General features: G+C 46.3%; 1 protein-coding gene across 2 annotated transcripts in view; it reads right to left on the bottom strand.

The window, feature by feature from the left end:
* Positions 1 to 23,903, bottom strand: part of ASAP1 (ArfGAP with SH3 domain, ankyrin repeat and PH domain 1) — a 339,019-nt gene that overhangs the window by 249,135 nt on the left and 65,981 nt on the right. For both annotated transcript variants that reach the window (XM_028105646.2, XM_028105644.2), the window contains exon 3: positions 18,309 to 18,435. In XM_028105646.2, coding sequence (XP_027961447.1) covers positions 18,309 to 18,435 — 127 coding nt within the window. The remainder of the gene's footprint in view (positions 1 to 18,308; positions 18,436 to 23,903) is intronic.

Raw genomic sequence — 23,903 nt, 5'->3', positions numbered from 1 at the left:
AAGTATTTTTAGCAGCTTGAACTAAGACAGAACTAGAGTCCTATCAGGAAATAAAAGCTAGGGGTGCCTGGCTGGCTCAGCTGGTAGAGCGTGTGACTCTTGATCTCCAGGTATTACTTAAAAAAAAAGGGGGGGGGGTGTGGGGGGGGCAAGAGATAAAAGCTGGGTGTGTAAAGAGTTGGTAGGTGGGAAGTTTCCTTCCATTCCATGAAAATTAAAGTACTAAAGACTGGCAGAACCTTACCCACAGCTTCTCAAGGAGCTTCTGTTTATACCTCTTTTCTTGTATTAACTGTTTTTTATAATAACCTTTTACCTTTCCTCTGCTCCCAACCTGAAAACTCCCCTTTCACCACAACTTTCTGTCCTGAGTTAGAACAGTGGCCAGCCTGGCTAACAGGACCCCCTTGAGCCTATAACTTAATCTACACCTAAAAGGGTGAGGACAGCCTCCCCATGGGATGGCCTGAGTTTACAGCTACCGTTTACACTGAGCAGTTACCACGTGCTGGTGTAGCGCATATACAGTGCCCAGCGGCCTGATCTCGGTCCAGCCTCCCAACCATCCTTGCAATACCTAGTATGCCCATTTGACAGATGGAGAAACAGGTGTAGAGGGGTGAAGTGGCTTGTCCTGGGTCACGCGCTGAGGCACTGGGGGATCAGGCCATCCAGGAGCTCACGATCCTTAACTGGCATCTGCTCACCGCCCCCCCCCCCCACAACAGCCCCATGCAATAGGACAGCGTCCACACTACAGCTGAGAAGAAAGCACACTCACAGCTGATGCTGGCAAGAGGCGCCTCGGGCACAGAGACGTTAAGTAACCTGCCCAGAACAGCACAGTAAGTGGCAGTGGCAGACATGGAACGGTACCTACCTCTTATGGTGGCTATGAGGTTTAAACAAGCGGATGCAGTTAACTTAGAATACTATGTGACAGCAAGCACTTAATAAAAATGAGCTGCTCAATTAAAGGACTCTGCGTACCAGGGAGGTCCAACAAAGAGTAGCCAGCAGCAGCAACCGAAGATGTGCATCCAACAAAAAAAGAGGGGGACCCTCCTCCAAGAACATTATCCCAATGACTCCCAAATAGCTTTGGTGCCCACAGCGCCCCCCCCCCCCCCCCCAGCAAACATTCTGCACCACCTCCAGTGACTCCAGTTGGTCATGTTCATGTGTGTGGAACTGTTCCAGCCCACAGCTCCAACAGACCACAGACCTCCTGGACAATCTCCCCCTGGTCATCTGCTGCTGGGCTCCTACTACGGGGTGCCTGGTCCAGAATTGGGGCTGCTGGCCTGACAATCAAACTCCCAGGGTGGGGGCAGGGAACAAAACAGCCGAGTACTAAGGGGCACTGATGCCCCCACCCGAGGACAGAGTGAATCCTCAAGTTCAAGGAGTTCTAGGTAAGCTTAACAAATACAGAGTAACTCTTTATCAGGAAGGCTTTAAAAGGAAAAATATGGTCTTTGTCAAGGAAAAAGCCAGAAGCACTCGAGGCACCTCACCAGGAGCCATTATTTAACCAGCACTCACCCTTTGTGAGCTTTTAACAAGTTACCTTCTCTGAGTTATTGTTTCTTCAGTGGTACCTCACAAAGTAAGATAACACACGCAGAAATTCTTTGTAAACTGTAAGGTGCTGTACACACATAAGATGCTGGGAATCTGTTCAGCTGTTGCTGTTAAAGGACTGTGCTGTGGAAAAGATGTGGACCGATAATTTAGGTCTTTGTGGATAGCAAGTTCTTAGAGCCAGCAAATTTACATGTGATCTTGAGCAGAGACCCAGGAGACATGACCCCCAAGAATGAGAAGCGGGGGGAGGGGCAGCCCCGGGAAGTGGAGCTATCTCAAGGCTCAGCGCAGGGCAATTCACTCCCACCGGTAAACAGTGTTGTATTCGATTAATTTCTAGAACTTTAAAAATTGTTTTTCCTTCCTGACAAAACCTTCTCAGGGTTCAAACACGAAACTAAATCAATTGCTCAAAACAAAACGCAACACGATGATCAGTTAAGTGTTTAAATCAATAAAAGCACTAATTTAAAGAGACCTGTCTGGTTCTGTGCCCTGAAGTGGGCAGCGGCTACAACCTCAGGCTGACAAGAAATCTCAATGATTGGAAAAATGAGGTGGTTGAATATCATGATTTCTAAGGCTACCACTTCTGGCTCTAAAATGCCCAGATTACATGATTTCCCCTGAACTCCTCCTACAAGTCTTGAAATTCCTCCCAGCTCCCCTTCCTGGTCAGTCCTACAGATAATACTTCTCCCAGACTCTCCTTACTCTCAATTCTTACACACAGAGAACTAGGTTCACCTTGCCCTAAAATCTTCAAGGCCCTCCAACACGCATGTGTGTGTGGGTGTGCATTCATTCAAATGGGGTTCGTTCTATTGAGTCCCAGGGATTGGAAATTCACAAACGGATAAAACAAAGTCCTGTCCTCAGCAGTAATTCCACAGGCTTGGAACCAGCATCTCAATTCAGTGGGCTCTACATGAAGAAAAGGCCGGAGATGGGAGCGACCCCAAATAATGGACTGTTTTCCAATCATCACATAGTCGTGAGAAAACAATGAGTGGCTGCAAAGCAAAGGGGGAACTTTCCAGGAAATGAAAAGCCACCCCATCTTCCCTGAGAGGCAGAAGACAGACTAACTCAGCAACTCAGCCTACAAGGTTAGGCCCTCCGGGAGAGACCACTACCTACTGCTGCAGAAATAAACACAAATTAACTCACCCTGGGTAACAATTTATGCTGGGTGAAGAGCAAATCTCTCTTTCTCTCCCTTCATACTATAATGTTTCCAGGGGAAAGGGCACAAGCAGAAATTAAATATCCAACAACTGCTATTTTTGGTATTCATACTCTTGTACTCAATGCATAAAATGTATATATATTTTTGAACAATGAATTTAAAATGTTTCCAATTTCAGGTCCGCATTCCTTTGAACAAGCTATGGGTCCAACAGGCCTGGTTTGAAAATGAGTTCTCCCACATACCACAGCTGGGGTCAGGGCATTCACAGATCTTATCTCAGCATCTCTTCTCTCCCTATAAAATGGAGAAACTCATACAAAGCTGTTTTAAGGATTAGAAATATTTGCCTACAGAAGTTAGCACAGTACTAGGCTCCAAAGACAAGCTTTATAAATTGTGGCTACTATAATATTATAATGGCTCCTGAATGCTTAACACAGCTCAGTCACTGCAATGGATGCTGAACCTTTCCAGAAGGCTTTACATAAAATACTAGGTTTGGTTTTTTTTTTTGGAAGGGGGCTGTTATGGAGTGGGTTTTTGTTTTGTTTGTTTGTTTTTGCTTTTGGGGTTTTTAAAAAACTAGTATTTAGTATGATTTAGTAATGCCACATGGTTGTGGGGGGGGGTTGCTAACAGATCGAGCTAAGTCACTAAGTCAAGTGATTTAGTGACATGATGTGTTAGGGCAGGAAGTGAAATCGACACTAAGCTCTCAACTGACAGCTCCAGAAGAAAGCACGCCCAACACCCACCGCATGCCTGGGTAGGCGCAGGGCACCAGAAAGGCCACCCTGCTCCCCAAAATGGATATATGATTCAAGTGTCACAATGTCAGACTCCTGACCATTACTCAGGCTTGCAAGAGTAGCCTGGGCGAAGCGCCTACAGTGCCCAGCACCAGAAGTGGACTTGACCAAGCAGCAGTGTGAGATCCTAGGTAAGAAGTGCAAGCAGAGCAGTCAGGAACTTGGCACCTCTCCAAGTCTCTGTTTCCGCGATCTGTGTAACGGGGACCTGAGAATCCACCTCCTAAGGCGGAAGCAAAGATTAAATTATGCAGCGTCTTTAACTTGGCACTGTTTCTAATGGTTCACTGGACTGACATATGGGGATCGACAGCCGGCTACACTGTAAGGTGTGAGGGAATGCGCATGCTCAACACCTAAAACTACCTCCCAGTCGCCTCCCCACAATGCCTGAAAGCCCACCATTCTGTTGCGTCAGGGCATCACGCACTGTTAGAAGTACATAAAGCTCTGGGAGGAGGGAGCGGCTATTGTGCCTTATCACATCGGTGCCTTTAGGTGAATCATCAGTGACATTTTCTTCCGGGAGTTACCCCAAAGCAGATTTTGGGAAGGAAGATATATCATGGTGGGGTGGGGCAATCGCAGTGGGGTGGGGAGGAGAATATCCTGGGACCCTAAGAGGAAGCAAGAAGTCTTAAAGGGGCAGGAGGATGAAGTGGGGTACCAAATGGGCAGAGATGGCACCAATCATGGAAAGACCCTGGGCCTCAGAAACACAAACTCCAGCTTCCCCACTAACTACAGAGCCGGGTCAAGTCACTCTCTCTCGAATCAATTTTCTCATCTGAAAAAGTGAAGTTAATGCTGTTTACTTTCCCGATGCTCTGAGGATTTTATAAGATCTCACATGTAAAGTACTTAGCAGGGAACCCAGCACATTCTACCAGAGTTGACCCTGATTTAAAGAAGTCCACTCTATGCTGAAATCCCTCTGAGAAAAGTAACCCAGAAAGATGCTTCTTGGACTTGCCAGGGAAACAGAGACCTGACACGTTCAGAGTCAATTTCAGACTTAAGAATGGGCCTCTCTGAAACCTCTGGAACTGAAAAAGCACCACCCCAGAAAAACAGTCATGACTGAGTTTCCAGGTTAGCCCAGGAAAACCTCCTTACAAACCTATAATGTACCGGAGGCACATGACAAAGTGATGGGGCTCCCTAGCCAAGGGCCATCTCAAGGAGAAGCGTGAAATACAACTGGCTTCTAAAAATTCATGTGTCAACTCTCAGAAAAGACAAGTTAAAGTTGCTTTTGGCACCTTCTCCTCCAGAGCCTCCTTCCCTCAGGCTGCTCCCAAAGTACAGACCCCAGAGCCCCCGCAGGCTCACCTCACTTCTGGAGGAGCGTCCTCCCCAAACATCCCCCTCCCTACTTCTCAACCGTTAGGTAGAAAACAATCCAACTCACAACCATGTATGAATGATGTGGCAGTACTTGGGTCTGCAAAAGATACTTACTAACCCAAAAAAGTTTCTCCACTGGACAAAAGGTCCCCGGAGTTAATCAAGGGAAGTAAAAGTGTGGAAGCAGCCAGGGAGAAAGAAGAGCCCTCTGTGGCTAGGTAACAGCCTAGTCAGGAGCCGGACTCCATGTCTGGTCTTTTACTCGTGCCCCCTTCCCACAGTGAGTGCTATTTCTGTGTTTCTGAACCCACAAACCTACTTCCCTGGGAAGCAGGAATTTCGGCAGAGACGGCATATGGGGCCAAGAAGTCACTACGAAGGGGCTGGCAGGCCGGTAAGGCAGAGCTGCCCACTTCCCCATGACACTGAGATGACCATGGCTCACAGTTGTCCGCTCCGCTAAGCAGACAGCTTGAGAACACCCACACTCACTATTTCTCTTCACTCGACTCACAATGACTTTAGCACATGACACACAAATGAGAGCAACAGCACACCCAAAGCACACTGTTTTCCTTCGGAGAAACTTTTAGGTCAGGGTCTCACTCAAAGCTGTCTGTGTGTGGAGAAAAGCTCTTTCACAGACTGCGCAGGGCTAGCGGTGACACAGACCACCTTCCACAGGGGGTTGTGGCAACATGACAAATGTTTCAGAAATTTATGAACAGACCTGGCTTTTGACCCAGTAATTCTACTTCTAGAACTCTATCAACACCTGTGCAGATAATGACAGATACAAATATCCACTGCTTTGTCTTCAACAGCGGGTCCTCCTTTGGGGCAACTGCTGAGCCAACTGTTTAAAACACACAAACTCCTCAGTGGGGGCAACTTGACAGAAGGAGGGAAATACCCTTAGTACAATGACATGACTTATAAAATGTTACTGAAGACTTTTTAATGATATGGGCAAATGCTCATGATGTGTTAAATGAAAATAAGCCAGATATAGTTATCTGGAAGAAGTAGCTGAAGTGATGGAAGTAATTATCTCTGGCTGGTGGGATTATGGACTTTTAATTTCCTTTTTTACGCTTTCCTCTAGTTTTCTACAAAGGGAGTGCATTCCTTTTATTCTTTACTATGAAAAAGCTATGAGGAAGGAACAAAACCATGTCAAGAATAGGCTGCAGCACATGCTAAATGACACCAGAGAGATGCAATCACCATTATCCAACTCTACAGGACAAACAACCCAGTTCTTCAACAAAACACTGCAAGAGGGGAAGAAGAAAGGGTACCCACAGGTTAAAAGAAATGTTAAATATGCACCAGCCAATTTCCTATGGATTTCATTTAGATCCTGATTTGAACAAACCATTTAAGGGGGGGGGGGATCACTTAGAACACTAAATATGTAATGATCTTGAGAAAATTATCTTTTCTGCAGATGTAATAATGGTAATGTGGTTCCTCCCTGCCCCTCCCCAAGTCCTTATCTTTTAGGATACTTAGAATGAAATAAAACATTATCTAGGATTGATTTTAAAAATCGAGGGTAAAGGTAAAGATGAAAACACTGACCAAGAGCAGATCACAGTGAAGTTGGGTGACAGCTCTGTGGAGGCTACACCAGCCTCCCTGCTTTTGCATAGGTGTAAAAGTTAAAAAACCAACAAACTAAAACAGAAACAAAGCAAAAATCCACTTGAAGGCCTGAGCTATGAAGGAAAAAAAAAAAGAAAAAGGATCACAAAAGATATATGTGTATGTACGTATCCAGAAGAGAACCTAATAATACAAACAGTAAAATCTATGTTTTTTTAATTCAAAAAGTATTTTCAGTTAGAAATTACTTGACAAAACATCTCTCACCATGTAAGCCCACCTCTTTCAGAAAGAGGAGGCTGGTAACAGAGCTCAGCCTCAGCATGCTTTTTTAGTCCTGTGACCAATGACAAATCATTTTAACTTTCTGAGCCTCTGTTTTCTCGTCTCACAAATGAGGAAAAGGTGCCTCTGTTGCCTAAAAGTGTTGTGCGCATGAAATGAGACAACACATAAGAAAGTACTTGGAAAACGGTTAAGAGTACAAAAATGCTGGAGAGTAAACGCAGAGTACAATTGCTCATTAAATCATATGATTCACTACTTGCCACTCAAAGAAGAATCAGAGAGGTCAACTCTTTCTGAAAATACCAATTCTCTCATTAATCCCTCTGATACCACATCATGAATTGGTTGCCCCCAATTAGGGATGTACATTATCTAAATTTAAATGCCTCCCACTCAAAGGAAACAAATGAGGGGGAAATGCTTTCCTTTTCCACTGGTAGAAGCTTGTCTTGTTAGTGTGTGTATATATGTGTTTCTACTAAGAAAGTAAATGCTAGCCTGACTCGCTGCCATTCTCCTACACTTTGCAGCTAAACTACCACAAAGTGAGGCTGCATGGTAGAGGGAAGGTGAGGGCTATGGAGCCCTACAGACTTAAGTCTGATTCCTGGCTCCAGCATGGACTAGCTGGGCAATGTGAAGGTGAGAAATAACATATGTAAGGTACCCAGTACAGAGCTGGGAACTCAGAAAGTGAGAGCAATCACTGTTACTAAACTCACTGACCCCCCAAAAGCCTGCAGGTTGCACACACCAAAAGGGCAGACCAAGAATCTGACTCAGCATCCAGGTCTGCCATAAATCTGTGGCACAATCTTCAGGAAATTTGGTAATGGAGGGTTTTTCCAATTGCTCTATACAATCAGTAGCCACATAACTAAAGTACAGAGGTAGACAGCAATATTTGGAAAAACTTTACCAGATCTGCCTCAACAATTATAAATCAAATAGCTTTCCTATAATCTTATTTTTGTCAAATTTCTGCATGCCAACTAGGTAAAAAGAAAGGGAGGGGGATCCCCGGCCACAAGGTACTTACAGTCTACCAGAAGTGAAGACATATATGAACATAAGTACACAATTTAGTTCATTAGCCAATCAACAACAAAATTATCCTAAAATCAGAGGGAAATATGCTATTTCCATGGCTATCCAGTTGGTATTTTACCCTGTCAGGAAGTTCTTATTCAACTCTAACCGAAATATCTCATGCTTCAGCTGAAGCCTATTTCCTGACTGTTTTATTTCATTAGTATTCCATTCAGAATATAAAGCATTTTTTCTTGAGAACAAGTTGGAGGTACAAAGAGTCTGGTTTGGGCTGAATCCTTTCTAAGCCTAGCCTGTCATCTGTGAAATGGGGAAAACAGCACCTATCCCCACGGAGCTGCTGGAAGGACCGAGGGAGATGATGTATGCAGGACATCCATCACAGCACCGAGCACAGGGTGAGTGCTTCATTGTAGTGTTCACAGATCCTGCATTTGTTCAAACTCTTAAACACAAAATGAGGATGCCTTGGGATGGTGACGGCCTTATTTTGACTTGGCACCATTTTATTTACTGGGAGGCAGTGCATTCACTTGCACTGCTATGAAAAATATTACCATTATTCAAGCAGCAGCTGCTGGCTCAGCAATGAATGCTTATTTTGATTTGCACTTTGTGGAAATAAGGAGTATCTAATTTTATGTAAGTGCTATTAACATGAATAAACATTACAAAGAAAAGGAAATGGACTTCATAAAAAAATGATTAATGAAACATAAAGGAAGACTTCCACGTTTCAAAACAATAAGTCCAGTCAGCTAGTGCTTGAATTTTATTTTGTGTGTAACTGGTCAGTGAAGAAGCCACTTACTGGAAGGAGAGCTGTCAGCCCTCATCAGACCTCTATGCAGTTCTGTTATTTAACACTGGGAGCAGGCCAAGCAAACCAGAAAGTTTCCCAAACAGAGCCTAGCTGCTCTGCACAGTCTTCCATCCATCCTGGGTATCTAGGGAGGATTATTTTTGAGCACCATGTCATCACCGTGGATTTAAACGGCAATGGGGTGTTTCTTCTCTACCCACACCCTGTGTGGAATGTTGGTCTTTCTTGACCACATCAGGAAAGCTACAACTAGGCAGCACAGTGCTCTGACCACAGCCCTTCAAAATGTCCCGAATGAATACACTGCAGAAGGGTCAAGAGGAGGTGACATTTGCAGAGGGAATGGCAGAGAAGTAAACATCTTCCCGGGTGCGCTGGATGCCAGGCATGTAGCTGTCTTCCGTTCCCCACTGGTTCTCTTGATAACCCTGTGAGGTGTTGTGGTCTCCATTTTGCTCTCACGCCAATGAAGGATGAAGACAGCGGGGCTAGAAGATCCGGATCCTAGTCCCAGTTTTGCAGTGTGATCTGGGTGTACCAAGAGGGAGCTTCCCTACCCTCTTAACTCTCCTCTGAGGATCACTATCATACCCAGTCCTTGACAAAAGCTCAGACTCACCCATCACGTAACCTCAGAAACCTAGCCAAAGCTGACTGGACTAGTGGTGGCATCCTGACCCAAGTGGACCAGTCCAATCCTTCCAGGTATGAATCAGCTACAGACTCAGCAATGGGGCTGCCATGTTCTGCCATCTTCCCAGAAGAGAATCTCTGCATTTCCTACCATTCTTGCCCCTCATGTTCCAGGAAACAGCCCCATGAGTCCTTAAAGCAAGTCCTCATTGTGCTTGAAATAGCTGGATTTTGTTTTGCAGGGGGGAGGTGGAATCTGTTACTTACAACAGCAGAGCCTAACTTCATCATCCCTAGAAAAGTGGACTTGAACCAGATGGTCTCTAAAGGCCTTTTCCAGCTCTGTGCAATTTATTTTATAATACAGCCATCAGGTCAGGTGCTATGCTGGGCACTGGGGACATGGCCATCCTTGCTCTTGCCCCTGAGCACAATGCTGGAGAAATACAAGGTATCCAAGCTGTATTAGTAACAAAAGGGCTTGGAAGAGCTTCTATTCTCCATCCACAACACATGTGGCAGTTAAAGGGATGATCTAGCTTGACTTAGCCAACTCTGCTTTCTTTAGCAGTTGGTACCAAAATGCAGTTGCTGGTGCATGAGGTCTGGTTTTGTTTTTCTAGCTTCTGGGAGGCTGAATTGGGTGCTGTCTTATCAGAGGGACATATATTCCAGTTCTCTGGGGAAAATTACACCACAGCCTCAGCATTAAAATTCAGTTCTTACATAAGTGACCACAAACAGCACCATGACACAGGGCTGCTCAGAATGGGCTCTGGGCTGGAAGAACCTACTGTGAACTCTCAAATTCCGTTAAGACCAAGTGGAGTGAATTGCCTCCAGATCTGACCAAACCCCTGCCTCACAAATAATTAGAACTCATCTTACTGACACTGAAAAGAAGCTAGGAGACACACTGAAATGTAAATCCAAGGCTAAGTCCTTTTCACTTTAAGGTGCCTGCCTCCAAACCAAAATAGAATTCCTTGTGGTCTCAGAGCTTCAAGCTGTAATCAGTAAAGCATACAACATAGCTGCTACGCTCTATCCCACTCAGGGCCAAGGCATAAATGCTTCCCCCCGCACCTCCCCACAAATGACCAGAATCAAATACCTGCATTTATTATGTAACAGAGAAAGTGGCTCCTTACCCCAAAGCCCCAGCAAAAATCAAATGGGGCAGCACTGTCGTGGCTTTGACGCACCAATGGAGGCAAAGTGGGGGGAGGGAGGAAACAGAAAGAGTAAACAGGTGCAAAGGAAGCACACACAGTGAGGCTGCACCAGCAGAGCCCGTCAGGCTGGTCTGGGTCAGTGGTTCCCTGACTTCAGAGGAGCCCCACCAAGAGCTGCGTACAGAGTAAAACTGAGCTGTCAGTCTGCTTCAGATGAAATTGGCTTTGACTATGAGCCCCAATGATGCAAGTGTTAGTGTTCCCCTAGGCCTCCCTCCAGTCTCATCTGCACTTCCACCATCCAGTTCCTCGAAGGCACACAGCTGGATCCGTCACCTGACCTCTTTATCACCCACCGTCCTGAAAAGAGTCGACCAAGTCTTGTCCTCTCAGCTACACATTCAAGGGTCTACTCCAATAATAATGAACAGCAACAGCATGAGGATAGTAAGAATAATTATTTCCAGAGCACTTACCATGGCAGGCACTATCCTAAGAGGGAGGTACGATCCCCATGGGGGAACTGAGACACAGTAAGGTTCGGTAACTTGCCTGACAAAGACTCCAAGATAACAGGGCTGCAATTAACCCAGGTAAGGGAACCCAAGGGTTGCTACTGGCTCACAGTGGAGAGAACTCTGCCCATCTCCCTATCAAGGAATGCCTCTCACCTCTTTCCTCCCCACCCCACAAAAGGAAGGCTGACTCATCTGACTGGTCAGACCCTGACATTCATCAGGCCACATTTTACCAGTAATGAAGTCATGTGATTAGTGCCTCCTGTGTCCTATCTCCTTTAACACTCAAATCAATGCTTTTTTTTTTTTTTTAATCAAATGAGGAAACCGAGGCTCAGATACAAAGTGGTCTCTAGCCTATCACTTACTCGTGTTTAACTACTACATGTGGGAAAGGATCAGGCCAATGTCTGGCTCTAGCCCCCAAATGACTAGGTTACATAAATGGAAACCACCTCTTGAGGCTCCTTGACTTGCAGACATAAAGGCAAAAGTCTGGGTAGTGTTTGAACATCCAGGACCATGATGCTTCTGATGAAAGTCTCTTAACTTAGCATCAGGGAAGGCTGCTGTGGCCCCACAGTGTACCTCCTGGGACCAAAATTTACACCAGCAGACTGGCTAGCAAGACCAGGTTCCTAAATTCAGGTTTACTCTCCTCTCCTCTAACCTGGAAGCAAGTTTTAGAGAGAAATCCACCACCGTGTACAAATAGCCTCCATAGCCATTTTGGAGAGCACAGTGCAAAGAGCCTGGGCTGGAAGTTGAGAGACCTGAATTCAAATCTCTGCCCAATTTTCTTTCCATCCTAGGCTTCGGTCTCCACAACAGGATGAAACTAGGTCTATGTGGGTCCTCATCTCTCCTGAGCTCTCTCCCATGGGGATACAAAACTCGAAGGTTCTTCTAGCAAACCAATCACAGGAATGAGATCATACTTGATTTCCCAACTATAGGAATCTCTAACAGGCAATCCGAGGATCTGATCAGCAGAAGATAATCAGTGCTACACCACTGAGCTGATGTATTTCGACCAAAACCAAAGACAGTTGGCATGAGAGGTATGCCGAACCATGTTATTAAGGCGTCTATTAATTTTTATGAAATACTGCAAGTGATTATTAGAGTCCCATCACCACTTTCATGGGCCCCTCAGAGATCAGGCTCTTAGGCTGGGAAGCACCCGACTAGATTTTCTCCAAGCTCCATTAGAGCTTGTCTAGTGATTCCCAGCACCCAGGACAAAGGCACCCAGCACCCTGGACAACCAGGAAGCCAGAGGCAGACAGCGAGAGTCCTGTAGCAACCCCAACCAAGAGCAGTGGTTCTTTGGCCAGGGCTGTGGGCAGCTCGCAGGCAAAGACAGACTGGTCAACAGTCCCAGACTAAGTATGCCAGGGAAGAGCGGGAAGCCACTGGGCCTTTTCCACTTCTGCTGAGCCCAGGGAGGACTGCTGGCAGCACCGTCTCTAACTACAAACAGCAGAGATTATGAGAGCCATCCAACAAGAGGTCTTTGAAGAACAGAGAAAAGGAGCTTTGTCTTTCCCTTTCTTCTCTACCCCAAACTCTTTATCTCTGGCACTAGAAATCAAGTAGGGATAAGAAAAATCAGTAGATGTCATTTTTATGGGCCCTGAAAGACAAAAAACAAAATAAAACAAAAAACGAGCAGACAGGAAGCACAAAAGATGGTGAAATACAAAAGAGACAAAAGATTTTAGATCCAGAGATCCTGCATTACGTTGGTCAAGGAGGCATATCTTGCCCATTTATTGAACGACTGCTCTCTGCCAGGCCTGTTGTAGGTACGTACCTCTCTGAGCCTTAATTTATTCGCATGTAAAAGAATGATGAGGACGCTACCACAAAGGCACTTTATTAGATAGCACATATAGAAAATGTTTTTTAAACCCTAAATATGTATATAAAAGGCAAACAGCATTAGCTTGGAACACCCGGCTAACAGTTGGAGCCTGTTTTAGAAAAAACATGAGTTCTGGTACATAAAGGAAATTTCCTTCTCTCATTGCTTCTGCAGGCAAATAAACATATTCTTCATTCACTGACCTTTGCTGCTTATGTCCAGAGAAAACTCACTCTCAATACCTCTGAACTGGATCAAAGGTTGGACCACAGAGCATGAATTCTGTGTAAGATAGCAGCATCAAGGGGAGACTTATTCACCTTTTGTTGTTTTATCTTCAAGAGGTTAGGGACAAAGAAAGCATATTATTTTGACCTCAAACAATGCATAAAACTAACCCTGTTTTTATCGAAACTCTGCCTGAGATTTACTTTTATTTAACACCATAACCAACTTTAGCAGCTGCTACACAAACTAGCACTTGCTGCTTAGTTTATCGGCTTTCAAAATTTAAGAGAAGTAATGCGATTGCATTCTAGAACACTTGGAGCTGATGAATGAGATCAGACTTTAAGCCCTGGCCACAGAGGCCCTATGTGTGAGATTCCACAGGTAACACTGGAGAACCTAAAAGCATTCATCAAAGATTAATGACCTCTTGTCATCAGGATAGAAGATGATACCCAAATGAACATGAGTAAAAATGAAAACTTACTGGGAGGGTGAAGAAACACATAAAGATGAAGTCTGACTAGCATGCACAGGGATGTTACAGAAATGGGATTCAAGCCCAAACCTACTACTTACAATGTGTGTGCCCTTGGGCGAAAGATTCAACTGTGGGAAGATGGGTCAAACATAATAATAGAGCACATGTAAGCATTAAATAATAGTAGGCATGGGGCTTGCACACTACAAGAACACTAATAACCGGTACTACGAAAGAGGAATGGATCGGCATTCCACACCTTCATTCGTTTCTTCATTCTTCAAACATTTCTATGGCCTCAGAAAGGACTAAGCACGTCATGTGTATATGTTAAAACAAGTGAACTTCTAATGCAAGACCCACACTTCATCGTGAGCTCCCTTGAGAAAACTTTTACATGGTGCACTTCTTAATGGCAGGGTTGATCACCTTAGTATCTCCAGGGCCTAACACACTGCTGGGCACTGGACAATTTGTATACTGATTGGATGGTAATTTGAGTGATTCACCTTGCATTATTGGGGTGAATGTCCTAATATCATTTCCCCCACCTGCAAACTGCCCCTTTCTACCCTGTTAAGAATGACAGCCCTATTTACCTCTTTCTCAAACACCGTTACTTCCTCCATAACACAATCCAGACAACAACTCCAATACCTCAGCTACACTTAGCAAAATGACTTGTACCTAGCAGGTGCTCCCCAAAAATGCTTTGCATGAATGCTATTCCTATTGCATGAATGCTATTCCTAGATTATGCCCAAATAACTTCCCACACCTGAATCTGAAAAACCGTATCTGAAGTCTTTGAAGGCACAGGAAAAAAAATAAATGTATTTAAGTATTACTATTAAGAACTCCCTGGAATGTGAACACGAAGAAAAACTAAGCCACTTAGGAACTTAGGCACCTCTGTTTCATGAGATCAAAATCAGAAGGTACAATGAAAAGTGAAGCCTCTTACATTCTCTACAAAGCCACTGAAATACATCTTTGTAGACGTTTAGAACATCTGTTTTATGTCTTAATTGCTTACGGATTTCCTAACTCCACTGACTTACTAGCCATGCAATCTTGGGGACAAATCACTTCATCTCTCTAGGCCTCAATTTTCTTCTCTGTAAAATGGAGATACCAACTGTCCCTTCTCCATAAAGCTCACATGAGGCTTAAATGTGATCATGCATGCCGTGTGCCTACAACAGGCCTGGCAGAGAGCAGTCGTTCAATAAATGGGCAAGATATGCCTCCTCCATCATCACAAAAAGATAAAGTGCTGACCCAATATTAAATAACCAAGCACACCTTCATTTATCACGTCAACTCTCCCTTTCACCAAGTACAAAGTATTGACCAGTCTAAGCCTTTAAGTGGAAAGTCTCTCCTATAGTCTCCCTGCACAGAGGTCCTGGAATGCCTGCTTCCCTTCCTTTCTAAGCAAAATTCTGTCTTCTCCCAGTCTCCTAGTCATTTACTCATAATTTCCAAATGGTCATGAGTAAAATGGCACACGTCAGTGTGCTCTGCTGAATAAGCAAAACACTGCCTTTTTGCATGGAAAACACTCAGACGTCAGGATGAAACCCGGGGAGCTAATCCATTCCTGCCTCCCAAAGGCAGCCACTCATTATGTGCCAGCCTAACCGTAACTCCCACAGTCCTGTGGGACCCTCTGCCCCCAAAGGTGAAGCCCAGAAGCAAACTCTTTGCCTCTTTTTCGACACATTTCTGACCCACTTCCTACAGTGCTCATCACAGAGAGATTTAAACAAAAGCACCAACATCTGCAAAGCAGTCTTTGCCAACGGGACATACCAAAAGGGGGAGTGGGGGTTAACTTAGGGTTCCAAGGTTGGAGAGCTAAAGTTTTTTAATTGAGACTTCTATAGGTTGATTAGGAACCCAAAGAGGGGGAAAACAAAAAGTTTGCAAGTAAACAGGAAGGCCTTTAATAACTGGAACTAGAAACGATTTTTTTTGTTTTTTAGAAAATGATTTTTTAAAAAGAATTCCAAGCTGCCCAAATGAATTCCTATTCCTGAGTTTCCAAATCACCAAAAAAGTACCCAAAAGTCCTATTCCTAAGAATAACCACAAAGCAACACAAACGGCACTCTTAAAGTTTCCAAGTATCTCACTAGTGAAGCATACGCCAACAAGATTTTGTGGTTTGCCCCAAAACTTTTTCTTACATTTTGAGGGTAATAACCTTAAGCCCCGTATTTTTTTAAGAACTCAATTCTGATCCACTTAAGATATTTATAACAATGTGCCCCTTCCATATATGCAAACTTAGGGGAAAAAAATAAAAATTAAACTTGGTGGTTACCTATCAATAACAAATGAACAGGTATATTTCACATTTATGCAAGAGGCCATCATTCATGAGTCCAACTTCATGGCCTATGACTCAAGAGTTAAAGATGCAGATTAGGGCAATGACTCCTTGACCAGCACTACAAATGAAGTTCAGAAAAACAATTACAAAATTATTGTGTCATTCTGACAAACATTTACTGTAATGTTTTTGAGAGCATAAATATTATCAACATACTCTAACATGACACTTTTGCACTTCTAGCCTGATTCTGATTCCTCTTCAAATTTGTAAGTGACCACATCTGTATTATGATTGGATCTATTTTTCAACCTAACCCAGCAGAATAGTATTCCTTATTTAAAAAAAAGAAATGTATCTGTTGCATTCACGTTTAAATTTAGTTACCTCAACCTAAGGTTAAGAGCAGCTGCACATAATTAACATTAACCCTATCCTCTCCTGTTGCTGCAAAATGGGCATATAACCCCACAAACAGCATTATCAGCTACTTACCCTTATCATACCCCACACAAACAGAATATAGTAACACTATCTAAATGGGCAGAAAGGGAATGTTAAAATAACTGACAGCTCTATTAGCAGGCACTGAAGAACTTATCTAGAAGGAAAATAACCACTCAGTCTAATCAATGTCACATCCTTCAGGAGGCATATACAATTCGCACACAAAAATGGTGCAAAATGCTCCTTTATCAGCATGTTCCAATTTATCACTATTAAGTGAAGGACAGACCCATCATAAGGTTGAATGCCTGGCAACTCTGAGTATTCCCAGACACTGAATGTCAGGCTAAAGCAACAGAATGACAGGTCACAAAGACACCCCCCCCCCACCCCCTGCAAAAATCCATTTACCTCTGGCTTTCAAACAAACTTAGCTGATATTTCTCCAAATGAATTTCAAAATTCAGTTCAATAACCCAACATTAACTTCATAGAGAACTCTAGAAGCATCCTCAACTGGCATAAAATGTTCAGACTAATTCACTGCACCAGGCGGGCAAGACAGGACCCAGCATGAAAAGAAATTTCTCCCCTTCTAAAATTTAGGACCTTAGGCTTCAGAGTACCAATTCTCCATGTAACCCGGCCTGAAGAGTAAGTAGCAAAGCTTGTACCAAGAGCAGTTTCCCACAGAAGCCCAAGCTTCTCAATATCACAGAGAGCTGGCTGTGGTGAGCTTATATCAGAAAGAGCTCCCCAAACCTTAAATAAACCAACCACAGGATAATCCACTCCAGGAAAAAGATCTGCCTTCCTAAGTTCCCCCAATGCTGTCTTTTTCAGTTGAAATAGGCTTGGCTTGTTTGGAGGGGAGTGGTGCTTTATAGCACTTAAAGATGGTGCAGAGTTCCAAGGCAAATGTCCTATTTTTATTGAGGTTCAGAGGCTTTTGCAGCTCTTGGGCTTGTGGGTTCCTCCTTACCTACCCACTCCGACCTATCACTAATTCACTTAAATTGTAAAGGAAATCGCTCTGCCCGTGGCCCTGCCCAGGACACCCACAATGCCTCTCTGGAGGATCTAGATAAGGGGAGCTGTTCTTCTGCAGTCTCAGGCCCCCCTTTCTCCCGTTCTGGCCAGCTCTTCCCAGCAGCCTCAAGTCTCCCTTCACAGCTTAGGAGTGCCCTGCGGGCAAGTCCTGCTTGCGCAGCAGCCTCAGCAGAACCAAATCCTCGGGTGCAGGGAGCCGGGTGGGGACCCGTCTGCACAGATCTCTCTTTCCACTCGGGGTTTAGGCACTGGAGACTGGATGGGGAAGAACCCTGGGGTGGAAGCAATCCCAGCCTGAGTGTCCTCTCACCCCTTTGGGGTTTTATTTGGGGGCCCTTGCCTACGCAACTAAGCCTGCCTGGCACAGACGGGCTACGAAGAGCGGCAGTCACTGACCATCTCCCAGTCCCTTGCTGGTGACCTTGGCCATGTTGCTTCGCCTCCCTCTACCCTCTGGAGCCTGACACCACTTACTTTGCCGGTTATGACAGGGTCAGAAAGATGTGGAAAGAGCCCAGCAGACTGTATTGCACCCACGAAGGGTCCAAGATAGGGAAAGGACTTCCCTCCTCTTTTTCCTAGGGCTGTCAGGAGCTCGCTCAATCCTCTCCCCACCTCCAGCCCCCGGGGAGTCAGCACCCTGGCAAATGGGGCAAAGGGCTGCACATCTTAAGTCCCCTCTTCACCTGGGAGCGGGAAGGGGGTAATCCCCAAGGGGGTGTGGCTGCCCCGGCCCCTGACATCCTTTTCCTCCCCGCTCAGAAATGCAGACAATTCAACTGCGAGGCAGCGGCTGCGAGCGAGGGCATGGAGGCGTCCCGGCGGACTGGCCGGGGTCCCCGGTGGGGCGCGCCGGCCCCGACCTACCTCCTCCAGCAGCGTGACGGTGTTCCTGCAGTTGTGCAGCCGCGTGGTGAAGCTGGACGTGGTGGGCGAGTTGTAGTCCTCGGTGGTCTCGGTGATGAACTCGGAGACGGAGATCTGGTCCGGCATCCTGCCGGGGGGGCGAGACACAAGCGGGGGCGGGGAGTGAGTCACGGCGCAGGCTCCCGGGGCCGCGGGCCGCCCGGTGGCTCATGAACGCCCCGCGCAGCCTGCCACCCGGCGCCCGGCCTGGCGCGGCTCCCGTCCCCGGCGGCGGCGGGAGAGAAAGCGGGCGGAGCGGGCGGAGCGGGCGGCGGCGGCGGCAGCGCTCGGCGCGGGGCCCTTCAAACTCCGAGCCGCGCGCGAGGCAGAGGGCTCTCGGGGACCCGCCTCCCTGTGCTCATGCCGGCGGCGGGGGAGGGGGCTTGGCGCTACGCGGGGGCTCGGGTCCGCCGGCACTGCCTCCTGAGAACGCTCTGACAGGCGGCGGCGAGGACACCGACAGACTGAGAGCACACTCCCGCGGGCGGGCAGGCTGGCGGCGGGCAGGCGGCGCTCCCGCTACAGTCACGGGGACAAACAAGGAAGTGCTCTGCGCACGCGCCGCCGCCCGCCCCGCCCCAGCCGCCCGCGCCCCGCCCCAGCCGCCCGCGCCCCGCCCCAGCCGCCCGCGCCCCGCCCCAGCCGCCCGCGCCCCGCCCCAGCCGCCCGCGCCCCGCCCCAGCCGCCCGCGCCCCGCCCCAGCCGCCCGCGCCCCGCCCCTGGCGACGGCCACCGCCCCGCCTCCGCCTGCGCACCGTCCCCGCCCCCGCCCCCGCCCCCACCCCGCCTCCCGAGCCGCCTTCCGACGCGGCCGTCGGGGTGGGGGCCGCAAGGCTTGCGGGGCTCCGGAAGCTCGCGTCCCGGCACCGCCCCCGCAGCGGTTACTTCAGCTAGCTCCTTACGCCTGCTTTCTGCGAGAAGAGGGACCAAAAAAAGTTATGCGCGTTCTTTTTTAGTCCCGAGTGGGTGCAGGAAGCGAGGCTGGGAGAGCCGCCTCCTGCTGCGAGGGCCGCGGGCAGAGCGTAGGGGGCGAGGGCGCAGGGGGCCTCGGGCCCCCCCCCCCTTGCTTGCGGCCGTGAGCTCGCTTGGCTCCCGCCCTCGGTCCCGGTGCAGGACGCTCACCGTCCTTGGAAGGCTAGTTCTGTACAGTTCGCTTCCGTTGCTAAAATGCTAAGACAAATGAAAAGATTTTTGCTTTTTTTTTTTTTACAATTTTCTAATCTTCCATTTGCACTGTAAGTTTATTTTTAACCCGCAGGACACACGAGGGTCAGGAGTGCAAAAGGTATTTCCGGGGGTGCAAATGGTGTACAATGCCCAGCAGATGCCAAATTTCGGCAGAGAAAGTACCAACAGATTGCTCATTCCTTGGTCCTAGCAGATGGCTATTTTAACTAGCTCACTCCACTTAGTCCAAAGAATCCATTTAATTTCTCACCACTGATTGCGGATAAAATTGCTTTTAAAAAGAAAAGAAGAAGAAAGCTAGGCCCTTGGGAAGCTTCCCAGGATCCCTGTAATTGAAGCCAATAGGAGCAGTCTTACAAACTCATCTCCAAATGCACTGCATTAGGGCGGAAGGCTGGCCCTGTGGCCTCCCCCTAGGATTGAGTTCCTGCCATCTGGTGTGGTTAAGTGTCCATTCCCTAGTCCTTACCCACAAGGACAATGGAGTGCCCCAAGGCACAGAGAAGTAGCAAGTGCTGGTCAAATGAAAATGCATCACCCCACTGTCAGCAAATACTTACTAAGGGCCTACTACATGCCCTGGAGATTCAGTAATGACAATGTCCCAGCTCTCAGGAGCTTCCCTTCTAGTGGGGAATCGGACAACCAACAAATCATGTGATATAACGTGGAGTACATATAAAGTAAGAAAGTGATGGAGGGGGACACCTGGGTGGCTCAGGCGATTGAGTGGCTGCCTTCAGCTCAGGTCATGATCCCAGAGTCCTAGGATCCAGCCGGACATCGGGTTCTCTGCTCAGTGGGGAGCTGCCTCTCCCTCTACCCCTCTCACCTGCTCGTGTTCTCTCGCTCTCAAATAATTAAAATCTTAAAAAAAAAAGTGATAAAGGTGCCACAGTATAAGGAATGTTCAGAGAAGCGCTCTCTGACAGGTAACATCTTGAGCAGAAAAGACAACAAGAGGTTGAGTCCCAGAGAATCCTGTCGGCTATGGGATCTTGGCCTTCAGTTGCCTCACATAAGATGAACCAACCCCATGAGATGTTAAATAATAATGGATGAGAAAGTACTTTGTGCACAGGAAAGCCGTTATGAAATGAGTTCAAGGAGTTTTGTCTACCTGTGCTGGCCCTATGAAACCTGAACTGTGCCTCCAGCAAAGCACTCATCAATGTCGGGTAGGCAAGAGTTTCAGCTAACTACAGGAAGAAATTCATAAGGCAGCATATGTAAATGAAGATTTTTCTCTGGCAAAGTAAAGGGTTGAGAAAGGAACCTTGAGAGGCATTCTAAAAAATAAGTAAATAAGTAAACAGGCACTTGCTTTCTCCTCATTAGCACTTTAAAAGTTTGGTTGGCAGTTGGGCGGGGCGGGGGGGGGGGGCACCTGGATGGCTTAGTTGGTTAAGCACCTGACTCTTGGTTTGGGCTCAGGTCATGATCTCACGGGTTGTGAGATGGAGCCCTTCTTTGGGCTCCACACTCAGTGGGGAGTCTGCTTGAAGATTCTCTCCTCCTGCCTCGCCCCCAGTCCTCTCTCAAATAAATAAATCTAAAAAAAGCCAAGTTTGGTTTGGGACACACCAAAGTTGAGGTTCTGGGGAGTTAGCCAGATGGCAACAGCAGGCAGCTGAAGACCAGCACCTGGAGGTCACTTGCTCGTGTGCAGTGGTTGACAGAAAATGAGCTTTTGGACTATGAACCACTCAGAAGAAAATCTTACCTCTTTTTCCACATACTAACCGAGTCATCCTGCATCTGACAAGTTCTGTGACTTGGAGCATTATGGCTCCTACTAGCTTGGGCTAATTAAGCTCTGTGACCTCAATAACCCTGTGCTTCCCTGTGGAGCAGTTGAGTATAACACCCAGTACTGAGACTTCCATCCACTCCAAGAAGGACACCCTCTAGGCTGGAAATCAGTTTTGACTTTGATTTTGTACTTATTCTATTCTCCTCTGTATTGCAAATCATCTAATGCCTGTCACCTCCACTGGGTTGGTTGCACCTTCTATCCTGTATGTATGACATATATAAACACTTGATAAATAGGAGCTTTTATTAAAAGCCTAGAGTCAGTGAATAATTGCCTCAGTTCCCAGAGCCCTGGATTCCCAAGCTTTCTCTCCTAATAACTGATGTTCTCACGTTGGGCCTTAGTGCCGTCGCTTGTAAAATAAAGGGGTGGGTGTGCCAAAATGACCACACAGATCCCTCCCAGCTGGAGCTGAGTCTGTGTATACCCCCAACTCTACAACGCAAGAAATAAAATTTATTACGAGAAGCTCAGCTAGCTGCATTGGTAAACAGCCGGGGATTTCTTTCGTGACAGAATTCACTGGAGAGCTCAAAATGCTGCCATCAGTTGTTTCAGTTTCTCTTGGAGATTATGTTATCCTGCTCCTCCCCATCTCCTCTGGCCAGGACAGGAATACGTGAACAATGAGATACTGTGCCCCAGTAAGTATATTCCTCCTCTGACTGTCTGCAATTAGAATTTCAAAGGTTCACACTTCTACCCACAATTTCTGGGGTTCATGGGCCATAATCCTCTTTAAATTTGAAACCATGTCCCGGCACAAGCCATCTGCACCTCTCATTTTCTCAAATAGCCTGAAAACCATTCCTGGATATCTCAAAGTGAATAGAGTCTAATGTAGGCAAAACTCAAAACGCTGGATTTCTTTGTGTGGAGCTGCTGAGAAATCTACATCATCCTTTGCAGAGCCAGAAAACACACACCCATACGTATCCTTGTGTGTGCCCGACTTTGTACGAAGCACGCATCATCTTTGTTGCCATCATCATCCCCATCAAGGCAGTTGAGCACCCTCATACTCCTCATGCCGTTTCTTACTCTGAGCGCTGCTGACTGGGGTAAGACAGAAGTCCTTGTAGCATGCTTTAAATAAGAAGAGTGGTGGCTTATTCTCATGAACAGTGATGGTACTATTGACCCCACTGTCATCAGGGAATTGACAGACTTCTATTTCCAAGTATAGGCTTCACTCCAGCCCACCTACCTAACAACCAAGGGGTTGCATTTGCAAGATGGCCAATAGTGTACCAGGGAAAGGACAGTGCGGTGAGGAGTCTGGGGTGCTCTATGGGAGCGAGATCAACGGCACCAGCCAGCATCCCAACCTGATGGGATGGAACTTAGAGCATTCTTCAAAAGCTCCCAGTGCCTTCATGAGACAGGGGCAATAAGGTGGGAAGAGAATATGCTTTATGTTATGTGAACTGGGGTTGGACTCTCTAGTCTGTTGATTATCAGCCTTGTCTTCTCATCTGCAAAGTTAGCGCAATAATAAAACTACAATACAGGTTGTTAGGGGAAATAAACCAAGGGGATGTGGATAAAGAGGTTGACGCATAGTGAATACTCAACCACTGTTAGTTCCCTTTGAACTTGCTTTTTATGTGAAGCATGGCTATAAATACACCTCTTTTCATTCCAGGACTCAGATGTATCTCTAAATTAGTCACCTGGAGGAGGAAAAAAGAGGAGGGGGGGGTGCATGGCAATTCCCACAGTATGAGATCTCAGATTTGGGAATCTTCTTCAGAGACCTAGGTTATTCTTGTAAGCATCCTTTGTGAGGTCAAATCCATGAGTGATGGTTTTGGACTCTGGAAGTAAACAACCAGTATCTAGAATCCAATAGAATGAATACTAATCAGGATCAGAAATGAGTTAAGGTCATAAAATAAAAGCCTCATTTTCATGGAACACAGTTCCTATAAAGAAGGACATTCAGAGCAAGGCAACTTCTAGAGGATAGAACACGGCATTTATTTTGCAGGAGCATGAGTTACAAGCTGCATGAATTTCGTTTGAGTTTACTTAGTTTTCAGGAATTCATTTATTTTACAGGGGCATTAGTTCTAGCTAAGAAAGACTTGAGCTCACATCTCTGCTGCGTAGCAGCTATAAGACCTTGTTGAAGTAATTCACTTTTCTGGGTCTCAGTTTTCACATCTGAAAAATGGGGGCAATGATAGTAACTGTGTTAGTGCTCTGAGGATTCAATGAACTAGACCACATAAAGTGCTTATCAAGATCTGAGATAGCATAGTAGACAGTACTTTTCAGATAATATGGGAATATTGAAAACCTTATCTGGAGATATAAATTCTGATATTCCTTCCAAAAAAAAAAAAAGAAAGAAAGAAAAGAAAAGAAACAGAGAACTGCTATGTACCAGACACTTTGCTAAGTAAATAGAATTAGAATTTTGGACACACATACCCCTCTTTTTATTTATTTATTTGTTTGAGAGAGAGAGAGAGAGCTGAGTGGAGGGAGGGGCAAAGGAAGAGAGAGCATCTTAAGCAGACTCCCCTATGAGAGCAGAGGCCAGATGC

The sequence above is a fragment of the Eumetopias jubatus genome, unplaced genomic scaffold, assembly GCF_037043125.1.
Source record: "Eumetopias jubatus isolate StellerSeaLion01/CBP00866 unplaced genomic scaffold, mEumJub1_p1.0 scaffold_4, whole genome shotgun sequence".
NCBI lineage: Eukaryota > Metazoa > Chordata > Mammalia > Carnivora > Otariidae > Eumetopias > Eumetopias jubatus.
Note: the sequence above shows the minus strand (reverse complement) of the source record. Positions and strands in the feature narration are given on the sequence as shown.